The 13,018-nt window shown below is 45.3% G+C and overlaps 2 protein-coding genes across 2 annotated transcripts; one reads left to right on the forward strand and one right to left on the reverse strand.

The window, feature by feature from the left end:
- Positions 1-1,376: 1,376 nt before the first annotated feature.
- Positions 1,377-4,093, reverse strand: LOC131670864 (A disintegrin and metalloproteinase with thrombospondin motifs like). Its single transcript, XM_058946841.1, has 13 exons — positions 4,084-4,093; positions 3,932-4,011; positions 3,800-3,863; positions 3,501-3,736; positions 3,343-3,432; positions 3,140-3,284; positions 2,652-3,072; positions 2,528-2,577; positions 2,331-2,454; positions 2,102-2,257; positions 1,897-2,020; positions 1,710-1,823; positions 1,377-1,631 (listed from the first exon to the last, which is right to left on the reverse strand). The coding sequence occupies exons 1-13, from the start codon at positions 4,091-4,093 to the stop codon at positions 1,539-1,541; spliced, it is 1,707 nt and encodes a 568-aa protein (XP_058802824.1). The 3' UTR covers positions 1,377-1,538.
- A 6,460-nt stretch (positions 4,094-10,553) lies between these two features.
- Positions 10,554-12,973, forward strand: LOC131670913 (phenoloxidase-activating factor 2-like). Its single transcript, XM_058946908.1, has 6 exons — positions 10,554-10,742; positions 10,879-10,976; positions 11,053-11,321; positions 11,862-12,098; positions 12,538-12,739; positions 12,809-12,973. Exons 1-6 carry the CDS (start codon positions 10,619-10,621, stop codon positions 12,971-12,973), a joined length of 1,095 nt encoding a protein of 364 aa, XP_058802891.1. The 5' UTR covers positions 10,554-10,618.
- The last annotated feature ends 45 nt before the right edge of the window (positions 12,974-13,018 follow it).

The following is a 13,018-nucleotide window of genomic DNA, read 5'->3' on the forward strand; positions in this document are numbered from 1 at the left end:
GCGGGACTCGTTTGCCGCCCACTCGTAAGAATGTGACTTCCAGACGAGAGCTCGCGTGACGCTAATCTCTTCTACGAATACCACTCGGCGCTTCCGAGAACGCCTAATTCGTTCTTCGTGCCTTGTTTCGTGCTTCGAGGAAACCCATTGACGTCTTTATCTTATAGCAGTCACAGCGCTCGCTCAAAGTCCCGTCCTTTTGGTCTCGATTTTTTTCGCGGTACATCACAAGTTGCTGCCGAGTATTTTTCGTCTCTGGTATCCCAGCATGACCAGTCAAAACTTATTGAGTAAGTATGCACTCGAACGAATACATCAATAATAAATTACGTGATATGATCTTGATACTGTTTCGTGAATAATAGAATCTCCATGATCTCGCAAAGATTCACCGTTATTAGGTTACAATTTCCATATTTTACATACCTTTTTTTCATTATTACATTATTAACAGTGATAGCTTCCGTTATTCATTTTTGTTTGGTAGATTTTTTTATCTTTTCTTATTATTTTAATTACTTATTTTCGCTTGTTCGATATAGTTCTTCATTTCGCCTACAAGTAGTTAAATTTTACATGTGGATTATGTAAATGTATATTATTCCATTCAACTTTAATCTTTTTATCTTGTTATAACTAACGAATTTATAATCAGAGTTTCGATATCGCAAAACAATATTACTTATCGACTTATAAGTACATATTTAGATATTTGCATTTTATTTTTTAGAGATAAATATACGATAAATTTTTCCGCGGTATTTTTGTAGCTTGTGTGGCTCAAATACGCATCAAGTATTACTTTTATGAAATTATTTTTTCGATCTTTATGCAAGATCTCTGCAAAGTTTTAGCGAAACTTTTTTATTTTATTTTTCGTTAAAAAATATATTTCAACCAAATCATATTCGAAAGTTGTTAAAATATTTCGAAAATTTCTTTCCAAAAAGTTTTAATGGTGTTTGAGAATCGTTATTCGATAAGTCGCGGCAATACTTTTGAAACATTTTCAAGAAACAATAGAAACGTTTCACACATTGTATCTAAAATTGAGGTTAAAGTTTGCGTTAAAAATATAAGTTAGTTTTAAAGCAAATTTAAGACGGTGACGAACGACACGCTTCCAAATTTTCGGCGTTTTTTACGAATACATATATAGAATGGATGAAAAAGTATATTTGCAAAGAGTCATTTCACGACAATTGATCATAACTATATTATGAATTATTTAATTGTTTTATTTATTAAATAAATGTCGAATGAAATAATATAAATAAATTCAATTGGTCAATTTTCATGTGTCACGAATAATATCATCTTGGATGCCTCCAACTATTCAATTAGTGGAAACTATTCAATTGTGGTAAATATAAAATTCTAATGAAATATTATGAGCATGGCACAACATATCAAAATTACAGTGAGTCGTCGAAATTTTTGATCTTGTTGTACATCATTACGCACAACTGGCACGACCTGACAATCTATTCACCAAGTATTCTTGGTAGTGTGGTTGAGCCGTCCATCTATGTCTAATATCAGCTCCATCCCAATAGAGTTACGGCGGTCTTTCTTTCAGCCACCCCATTGTTCTCCTCGACTTTATGCACGCACTTGCCATCCAGACAAATCTGTAAACGAGAAGAGACACCACGGAAACTGACGGATCGATACGGCAATAGACATCTATTGACCGAAGACAAACTTACACCTCCACCGATGCACGATGAACCTTCAGCCGGTGCCCGTGTGCTCACGCAGCGATAATTGAACGTGTGGCCGGGTTTTTTGCACCAAAGTGCTCCACACTCGTTTTCGGCAACCTGAATGTAAAACAATCAACAACTCGAACCATCGCGTCTTTTACTTTTCGAGAGATCGTTTTTTAACACTCACCTTGCATTCAACCATGCCGTTCAGGATTTTACACTGCTCGTCCCTCGACAACAATTGTCCAGGCAAAATCTTGGGATAGGGTTTATCGACAACTGGTTTGTTACGCAGGCACTCGCCTCCTCGTCTATACAACAGATATAAAAACACATAATTCACGCAGATCGAACGCATAATCGAAGAATCATTATTCGTTAAAAGAGTTCACCTCAGGAAATAACGCATCTGTTCGATGCTACATCTGGACCACTGAAATCCATTGCTCGTCTCGCGAGTACTGCTCATGAGGTAACCGTCGTCCCATCCGCAGTCCAGTGCACCAGGCCCCAAATACGAACTCTCACCGTCGTGCACGGAGCCCAATCTGCGAAATGCACGCGTCAAGTGATATTTGGCGCTTGAAAGCAAGACACAGCGAGTACGCGGTCGAACTTAACAGATGGCCAATTTCGTGAGCGGCAGTGAGGATGCCGTCGAAAGCGCCGGCGTCTTCCAACAGAGCGACCGCCACATCGGATTCGTTCTCGTTGTGATCGCAAGCTCCCTCGATCTTAGCCACACCTACGCGGAGGCAGAGGTTCGATCGATCGACGCATGCGACACACTGATCCGAATAGAAAATCACGTTGCTTACCGAGCGAAGAAGGATCGCAACCGTTGTCCTTGGTCAGGCACAAGTTTAAACTGAATCGGAGGATCGAAAATTACTCCGCGTATTAAACAATGACGCTCCAATGAAATACGAAAGTATCGCTCACTTGGTAATGGCGACCGCAAAGTCGTACGAACTCTTCGCCAACCGGTCGTCCTTGTACAGATACCTACCGATGTCCTCGTGCGTCTCCATGGTGCGCAGATAATGCTTACCCACGCGATGATACTCCATATAAGGTGCCCCATACTTGTCGCTCGGCACGATCAGACCGGCGATGTTTAGCCGTACTATGGGCTCGCTCATACCACGGAAACGCAAGTCCACGGCGTTCCAGAACGCGGCCATGTACTTGCACAAAGCTTGTACGTTCTTGCCGTGCTGGAGATATGTCTCGTGGTCGACTATCACTAACACTTCGGGGTAGACGATATCGACTTTGCCCTCGACTTTCGGCGGTGATGGTTGCGCGGTGTGGTATCTTTTCGAGATGAGATTGAAAAATCTGCCCTGGTCCGATTCTTCATCTGCGAAAATTTTTTTCGAAAGATACCTTGTATGCAGTGACGAGAACGTTTAAATGGCAGTACTCACCAAAAATGCTAGATAGACTCCATGGTTGCTTCTTGTAAACGAAGTGATGACTCGCGTCGTATTCGTTATCATTGAAAGATAAAAAGGTGTCTTGAAATCTGAATGGCATAGGTTTAATTACGAGATTGTCGCCGACTGTTCCTTCCTTAAAAAAATATTAATTAATAATCGAGCGTAAATTAATTGGGAATGCGTGGGCTTACAAAGTGAACTTTTCCATTAGGCTCCGTGAACATCGCCACGGCAGCGTTGTTGGATAGATCCTGATACATACTGAAGTTCGATGGCCACGCCTGTATACATAAATGACGATTAGCTAGCTACATCACACGTTTCTTTACTAATTTTGTCGGGTCGTTACCTCTCTCACTCGTTCGTAGCGAACAGCATGCGGATGTGCTTTGCTGCCGGATGCCACGTAAACCGGTGTATTTTCTCCCAGCAGCAGGTGATCCAGCGGCTCGAGATACAACTTTACCGCTCCCCTCGACACGGTGAAGTGCATCTCTTTGATAGACGGCCAAATAGACCGAGGAGCTCCGTGTCCCTCGCGAGTGCTTTCTCTGTGGAAGATCGGTACGAGCTCGTAGTCCGGCACTGCAGAGCATGAGTTTCGAGATAGAACCGATGGTTGTTTCGAATTTCGGCCGAAGTGCTCACCTGCAGTTCGATTTTTCACTTTGAATATGGAGAAAAGCTCGTCGTCCGTCATGCGCTCGTGAATCTAAAACGAAGAGAACGCGCTTTAGCCGCTTGAATTGCCCTTGGATGGATCGTCGAATCCTCTCTCACCTTTGACAGATCCGCGGACGAGCACGCGACGACATTGACTGCGCTCGAGAGTAGTGCAATCCCCAGGAGCCGCTGCAATCCTGCGAATTCCAAGCGAGAGTGTGAATACTGCGGTGCGACTTTGAGACGAGACGACCGTTGGTCGTACACACCGATAGCCATGGCCGAGACGAACGAGTCGCTGCCACGGTGGAGCTAATGCTGCGTCGACCTCCGAAATCCAAGTGCTCGCACTTGTCACGGTGCACCGTACAGCTCGTATCTGAAACAAAGAGCCTAAGACACACTTGTGCGTCACATTCATACCTCATCGGTCTGTCGTTGCGCTTCCAAGTAAATAGTCGACATTTCCCTGTAAGTGCGACGATTCGCGGAACACGTCGATTCATCAGCTGCCGAAAATCATTTGCGATTATTTGCGATGTTCTATGACTATACGTCTGTTGTGCTTTAAAAGCTGTGCTCGTGGGTGAGGTCATTCATTGATTACACATTTGTTCATCGCTCTGAGAAAGTGACGATAGTTACTGTCTGTGCGGATCGAGATAAGATGCCGCGTTCTTTGGCATTCCCCGGTTGAGTCATACTGAAAATAATGCTCTTGTGAATCAGCCTTTCGAAAGAAAGTAACGCCGATGAAAATATCGCACGGGGTTCATTGATTTTTCAGTTCAACGTACATGTGTTGAGATTCCCAATGAAGTCTTCTTAATACAATGGATTTGTTTGAGTCGCGACCTGTGGACTCCAGACATCGACACTTCAATTTTTGAGAAAAAAAAGTGCTCTTTGACAAAAAATATATTTTCAACAAATACGTATTCAAGAACGGAGAAACAAGTCGATGCGAGCTTTTACAGTTGGCATAAGCTAGGCTTGCTGATACTTGCCTAGGAATACTTTAGATGATATGACGTTGAAATCAGTTTTAAAAAATGCCACAGAGTCTCTAAGAGAAACCATTGATATTTTATTAAACGTGGCGATTAGAAAAGTCTTTTTATCATCGCGAATGACTGTACGGGTTCGATAATGTACGTAATATATTAGAACAATGTTAGACGCGCACTGTTGGTGATAATCCAGACATGTCCACAAGAGTCACTCACGCAAGTCATGCGACGAACTTTTCAAGGGAACGCAGTGGTTGCTGTGCTCAAGGACCACCTGCGACCTGTCGAACGATGTCACTCTCGCTTGACTCTCACATCAGCACGTGGTTACCGACTTCATCGCAATGAAATTCATTGTCCCATTTATTCGGGACACGTAATTATCCGACGTGCCGGACGATTATTTTCAAGTGAAAATTACGAGGCTATTGGTGAAGAGTCACAAAATTTTAAAGATTTGCCAAAATAAGATGTTTGGCGGTTAGGGAAAGAGTGAGTCTTCCTAGAGAAAGAGAGAGAGAGAGAGAGAGAGAGAAGAGTGGGTACAGCGACAGATCAGAAGGTGGAGAACGATCGGGTCCATGCTGGATCGTCATGACTCGTTCGGTTATCAAGGCGACAGACAGCGGATCGGAGACCGTCTACGAAAATTTCGAGAGCCTGATAAAAAAAATGTTTTCTGTATCAACGCGCGTCGGCGACGCGCAACTGTCTCCACCGGAACGCGAATGTCTTCTGGGCAATAGAAGAGAGAAAAAACAGGGAAAGAGAAGCGACGAAGAGGGTGCTCGCGTGATTACGGCACCGTCGACAAGCCAGGCTGGACGTCGATGGCATTCGCGCACAGACGACGAGCGAAAGTGGGTGGCGCGGAGCTCCTGGCACGCCTCGGCATTCGAGCCGTGACGAGGGTGGGCGGGCTGACGCGACGATCGCTCGTCGTCGACAGCCAGTCGCGAGGAAGCACGGCGCACTCGACGCCGGCCTCGTTGCGGCGTAAGATTTTATCGGAAGCGTCGCGAATAAAAGAGAGAGAGAGAGAGAGAGAGAGAAACAGTGGCGAGACGCAGCCTGTTTGCACGCTCGATTACAAATCCTAGCTATTTAGCGACAATTGTGGATGCCACCAAGGCAGAAAAGTTTTTCGCAACTATTGGCGCGACGACTAATAAATGTCATTAAGAATTTTTATCATTGTACAAAAGTTTGTTCTCGACATAATGCAAATTCACAAAAATATCTTAATAATTATAACGCAACATTGCATAAAGCTAATTAATATTTTTAAGATTAACAAAATATAGAACAATTTCGCAGATGCTCAATTATTTATACTTGTCCGTAGAAATTTTTAATTGTTTAATAGACATACGTACACGAGCTTCATTTACAAATAATTATAATTATTTTTAGTTGCTGCTATAAGACCTGGTACACATGGATTTTTTGCACATTCATTTAAAAAAGAGTGGCTTCGTTAGAAGCATGCGACGCTTATTTGAGATCGCATTCATTTGTTACTCACCTAAAAACATGTGCCAGCCGAGCAATCGAATCGTGCCCGCTGCAGAAAAAGGAAAAACAAGAGCGAAAACAGAATGAAAAAATAAGGGAGCAGGGGTTCGACGTTAGCCTCGTCAGCGCTGGTGGCGACGACGCTCCTACGTCGATCGCCTCGACGTGCTCGCGAGGCTCGCGCTGCGATGTTGCCTCGCGTGCGGCACTCGCGGCCGGACACGCGCGAGCTTACGTAACAGTGCGAGCGTTGCGAAAGGGCATTACGTCGACCTTTTTTTCTCATTTTTTCGGCTCGAATCGCGGGTTTATTAAACGCGATGACGTTGCCGCGCCATTCTCTTCATTCACGGCGACGCGCGCATTGTGCGAGCCGACAGAAAAAAAAAAAAGAAGAAAAAACAATTGTGCCGGTCCCGGCAGCAGTCTCCTCTGACAGTAGGCGAGCTTGTGGGGGCAGTCGTAGCGTACGTCTCTTGCTCATCGTCGTCTAAGTCTCGACGACCAGTCCGCGTTATACGGCAAGTCACATTGGCTGGCTCGCTTTCAGAATCGCGACGACACGGATGCTGCGTCCAGTCAACCGCATGTCGTCCCTTACGCCCATCACGAACGATTTGGCTGACCGTGAATAGTCTTTAAGATTATTGCAACGCCAAAAAAATAAAAAATAAAAAAACATTCTCATTCCTGTTGTATTCTTAGACGTCAATTCACCTGGTTTAGCAATAAATAAAGTGTTTTCTTATTTTCAAAAGTTTCTGAGTTTGAGTAAGAATATCTCTTAAAACCAGTTCAAAATATTACTGCGCAAGAAATAAATCTCTCAATCTCGGCATTTCTTCTTAAGTCTATCTATTTCTATCGTAAAATTCTACGGTAAGATTCAGTTATAACGAGTCACTCAATTCGTAATATGCCAATTTCCGTCGTCAGACTGATGAATGATGTTATGCGCAACTATCATAAACTCGTGCAGTAGATCGGTAAGATTATGCAATATTAGAGGCCCTGTATATGAATTACGGGAAAAACAAGGAAATTAACGCGTAAACGTCGTTTTGCAGTGGAAGAGCAATTAGCTGCACGCGCTTCTCGCGATCTCATCTCACTGTCGTGATTGCGTTTAAGGTACGTTAAGCAAACGCTAGTCTCAGCTTTACTCTTCAGAAAAGTACACCCTAAGGTCGATCGAAAACATCGACGCTTCAACGAAGTTTTTCAACATTCCTTCTGCGTGCGTGAGCACGAAATTCGGTCTCGCGATTTTCATACTCTCCGGGCGTGTCAGCGTTTGCGCACAATTCCGCGGCGATAGATTCGTGCCGCGCGAGCAGCGGAACAGTCGGCGTTTCAAAGTGGACGTTTTTGCTTTGTCAAATGGCACGTCGTACTCGCCGTGGCGTTGCTTTTCTTAAGTATCCCAAACAAAAAGACAAGTCACTCGAATTTTCATTACCTCTCGGGTGCCAATTCGAGTGAGTAACGCGAGTACCGCAATCAGCTCAATTCCAGTAAAATTTTTCGCGTTGCACCATTTTTTACGCTCGCCGCAGGATCAACATCCGGTGCAGCAAAGTACGGCAACATCGACACCCGATGCGCTCCCGTGATATCGCGAACACTTCCGGTTCTGCAAAAAGCAAAAAAAGACTCCGTCGCATCGCTGAAAGCTTCAATGAAACCCACCCGTCCCCTTCGCAAAACTGGCGTCCAGTAATTATGAATCTGAAGATTCTCCGACACGACAATGCCGTGCCTTTCACCCGACGTGGCGTACGCAACGCGTCGACCGCGCGTAAAATTAGCAATGGCGCGAAAGCGCGCGCGGTAGGCGATAATCCGAACGTCACGGAAGTCGGTTGGGAAGTGAACTTCGATATCGTCGCTCGCGTCGACCGGGCCTCGCCGTAGTCGAGGGCGCATTCGCAATCGCGAGGTTTTGCAGCGATGCTGCGCGGTGAGTGCTGCCAAGCGTGACACTGTCCCTGCGCACATTCACTGATCGAACGAGAAACTTCGAGTGGCGCGAAGATCGCAAATCGACGAAGTATCTTGTCGATCCTCTGCTTGCCACTTTCGCGTTGAAAGTTTGCTCGCGCGAAGGGTATTACTTGGCAGTTATTGTTGTTTCCTCGCGCGCTCCATTACGGGGAGTACAGATCGTACCATCTCGGTCGGATAATCCAAGTTGATTCACCCCCCTCCCGCCCAGTTCTTACGCATCGACAATATATAAACGAACAACTGTACCGATCGGCTCGTCCAATTTATTCGCCGTCGTGATGGGAGCGCGAACATTCTCGTGCCACAGCCTCCCAAAAGTGGCGGACGGGTCTCCGTTGCACGCTACACTTCCCACGGCTACATGGGAGCTAAGACCAACGCCTTCGGATACCACTGCAGCCTTCGCTCTCCTATCGCGAGGAATCTCCCCTTGAATCCTTTCTGCCCGTCCTTCGCTTAGAAATGACAAACACCTTGGGCGCTGTTTTCGCTCTTTGCTATGCGCTGACGCGTCGTTGCGTGAAATCGTCTCGCGTTTGTACTCGCGTTTCGACAAACAAAACAAAAAGAAAAACGGAAAGAGCGGAGGCGTGATTACCTCGGGTGTACAGCGTCAATCGCGTTTTCCTTTTCCTTTTTTTTTTTGCAAGCAGGTGAGATTCCTATCCAAGGTGCAATCGAACAACATCGTCGTTTTGTTGTCTTTTCTTTGAACGATCGAGATTGCAGCAAAAAAAAAAAAAAAAAAAAAATTAGTCAACGCGTATTTCCCCGTTGGAGCGCAATTAGAAGTCATTCCGCGTAACAATTAGCGCGACTTTGGACTTGCCCAGCGTTGCGAGATTGACCCACTTATATATAGGATTCACACAAGCGGCAGATTATTATATTGCCAACGGAAGTCGTTTAGACCACGCGCGCTTATTTTTCTTTTTTATTTCTGTACTGTCGCGCGCGCCTGCGGATATTGTGTATTATTTTAAGAACGTGACACTTTGCCGTGCGACACTAATTACGACGTACGTTATCGCGCGTGATTTAATATCCCCTTTTAACAACCGCCTCTATTTGGATAACCGTAAGTCGCCAGCCGCACCGGCTTCGCTGGTTTTCGGATGAAAATGATAAACGTACACCTGGAAGCCGAACGCGCGACGATGGAAGCTGTCGTACCCGTTCCGTCGATTGATAAAATATCGCAATTCGTCGCACTTCGGCGCCGAAGCAACGCCAACGGCGTACGGCAATTCGCGCTCGCAGCTGAAAAAATTCCAATTACCATTGAGATTCTGCTGATTGTAATTCGTCTAATTATTTCTCGCTCGCTTATACCCTCGTCGACCACTCCCTGTACACCGAGCTTCGTGTTTTCGCGCGCACTACCCACGTCAACGTTAAACAACGCAATTTAAACGACAGCCAAGTTATAATAATTTTTGAAGTGTATATCTGGCAATCGATAGGTTGTATGATCTAATTCTTACCATTTATAACGATTTAAAAGTGTGCCTTAAACTTCAATATTTCACGAGAGTCGGCTCAAGCTGTCCGAACCCAATAAAAGTATCGTGATCATTTATACAAGGGAATTCATCTTCCCATGTTTCTTTTCGAACATTCGACTTCGTCAATTATTCAATTGTATTAAAAATTGCAAACGATCACGAAAACTGGTGGAAATTCGCACTTTGTAAATAGTCGCCTTTTACGAATTTATTGTTGCGATTTATTTCAAAAGCTTCGACAACATTTCGATTCCACGCGCTCATATACGATTATACTTCTTGCAGTTTGTTTTCTAAAGTTAACAATTTGCCATCGTTGATTTTCTGTTCCTCTCCAGCGACAGTCGAGCATGAAAGGCTGTGCAATTTACAAAAAGCAAGTGCGTGACAACTTTGCGCGTCGCAAGTTGAAAGCAACTTATCGACATCCGCGTCACTTTTAATAAACGATCCCTGCGTTCGCGGAATTCATGGCGATTAACAATAATGTCCGAGCGTTCCTTTTGTCAAACTCTCACCTCTCTCGAATTGTCAGCTGTTCCACTGGCGAGTCACGTCGCATCATCGCTGAAAAGATGAAAAAAAAAACGGAAGCACGGTGTATGCAAAGAGAGCCGGCGAAGCGCGCGAAGCCTGTCCCGATATAAAAAGCCGACGACGTCTGGGCGCAGCGACACAGTTGCGTTCCACCTGTCACTCGAGCAGACCAATTTTTCTCCCATTTAATTCGTCGTTTTTCCCGCGACCGCGCCGCGTCGAGCGCAACGATGGCGATCGCGCTGGCTGTGCTGCTGGCTTGCTGCGCCTCCGCGGCAGTCGCGCAGTTCGAAAATGGAATTTCGTTCAGCGAGGGGAGCACGAACGCGGCTAAGCCCACGCAATCGGCGGCGAGTATGTCGCTTATTTTCGTTTATCGAGCAGTTTATCGAGAGATAAAGCCGAAGTGCACGTTATAACGAAAGCTCGAGTATTGATTTTTACAACGCGCCAAGTCACATTGAAGATAGAGTTGTTTCTTTTCTTCTAGCAACGTTTATCGTTAACCAGCAAAACTGCAGGTGTGTACTCATTGGCACCTGCGCATTCAACGGAAACAATGGGATCGACATCAGGATAGTCAACGTCGTAAGTTTTCTTACTTACTTTTCAAAAGAAGCGCGAAGCTCAAAGAGTGAAAACATTGTTTAAAAAATACATATAGGGAACTACCCCGTCACCCTGTCAAACTGGTTACCAATCGTGCTGCACACCGCCGACCAGTCAACCGAGTACAGTACCACCGGCGGACACCACCTGTGGAATTCGTAAGATACCAGTGACGCGTCAGCCAGTCGTCGGACAAGCGAGCTTCGGAGCTTACCCCTGGCAGGCGGCACTTCTCACGAAGGCTGGCGAAAATTATCTCGGCTCGGGTGTTCTTATGGATGCCACGCATGTCGTTACTGCTGCCCATAAAGTCGCTGCTTACGCGTAAGTGATGAGCATAACGCGAACAAAAAATTTGAGTTTTTTAAATTAACGAAAACAACAATAACGAATTTCGACGGGAAGATCGTCACACTGACCTTTTGCAACATGATTTTACGACGATTACAAGCGACAGTCGGCTTTCTTCTCGTGCAAAGATTTTATCGTCTCTTTTCCGCGAAACTCATCAACTCAACGCAGCAGAAAAAGCAGGCAGTTTCGAACGACAAATGACTTGTGAAATTTTTACGGCGTTATAACAGGACAAGCTCGTCGATGTGATTATGATGTTTCCGCTCCGGTAAATCGCGCGTCGCTTCGTTCTGTTGCAATACAGCCGTTGTTCCCACGAGCGCACGTGCGCGCTGATTTTCATCTCGCGGCAGGTATAAAAAAAACGCGAGTACGCTTTCGCGTCGGGGGAATCCCCGCGCGGGAAACGCATCGCCGAGTCGCGAGGCGTGACGCCGCATGCAGGTTACGCGCACAGCATCCTCGTTCGCGAGACTCATCGAGATCGTTGCCTTGTCTCTTTGCCCGCAGAAACAATCCCGAGGCGATGCTGGTGCGCCTAGGGGATTGGAATGGACGAGCGAGCACCGAGCCGTACCAACCTGTATCGGTGAATGTCGCGCGAGTCGTCCTCCATCCGAACTTTAACTCGGTCAATCTGGATAACGACGTGGCTGTGATAAGGCTCAACGGTGTCGTTCCCATCGCGTCTTATCCCAACATCAACACCGCTTGCAAGCCTACTGCTGCAGTTGTTGCTAATCAGAGGTAAGAGATGCTTATGGCCCCAAAGAATCGAAGGATACTCGTCAGTTCACTCGAGCCGCGCATGAACGTGCATCTGCACATTCAGTTAATCGTCCGCGAGCATCCAAGCTCGATCACGCAGGATCTCGCTCTGGTTTTCCAATAATAAAAACATACGGTCAATTGTTATCGTAACTAGATTTATTGCACACACGCCCACCCAACAGTAATCAATAAACTTAATGAACCTACCTCTCTCAAGGTCATCGCAGAAACAAATAATTTAAACAGCGAACGATTTGTTAGCATTGACACAAACCTCAAGTACTGTAAGTTGACAATTGTCCAAGCATAATAATTAACCAAATTATTGTGCAGTTAAAAAGACCATTTCATTTAGGAAGGATTTGTTTTTTTTTCAAATTATACCTAAAAGTTCATTGAGACATTGTGTACGCAGGTGTTACGTTTCCGGATGGGGTAAAAATGCATTTGCTCCGAATGGCCAATATCAAGCGATTATGAGAGAAGTAGATGTACCCATTATCGACCAAGCTAGCTGTGAGGCTCGCTTGAGACAGACAAGGCTTGGACCTAATTTTGTATTAAATAGAAACAGTTTTATTTGCGCTGGTGGTGAATCTGGAAAAGACGCTTGCACGGTAATCATGTTATGAAAAGATCGCTGAAAAATCGCAATTATACATTAAAAAAATATTGAAAATTAATAGGGTGACGGAGGTTCACCGTTAGTATGTCAAACAAACACCGGCCAGTGGCAAGTGGTCGGACTTGTCGCCTGGGGCATTGGCTGCGCGAACACAAATGTGCCAGGCGTCTACACCAACTTCTGGAACTTTTTGCCTTGGATTAATGCTGCTATAACGACGGCGTGATTGAAAAGACGGGATAATAAAACGAGAAACAGTGACATGTTTACA

This window comes from Phymastichus coffea, unplaced genomic scaffold, assembly GCF_024137745.1.
Source record: "Phymastichus coffea isolate CEN01 unplaced genomic scaffold, Cenicafe_Pcof_1.1 PCOF00117, whole genome shotgun sequence".
In the NCBI taxonomy this organism is placed as follows: domain Eukaryota; kingdom Metazoa; phylum Arthropoda; class Insecta; order Hymenoptera; family Eulophidae; genus Phymastichus; species Phymastichus coffea.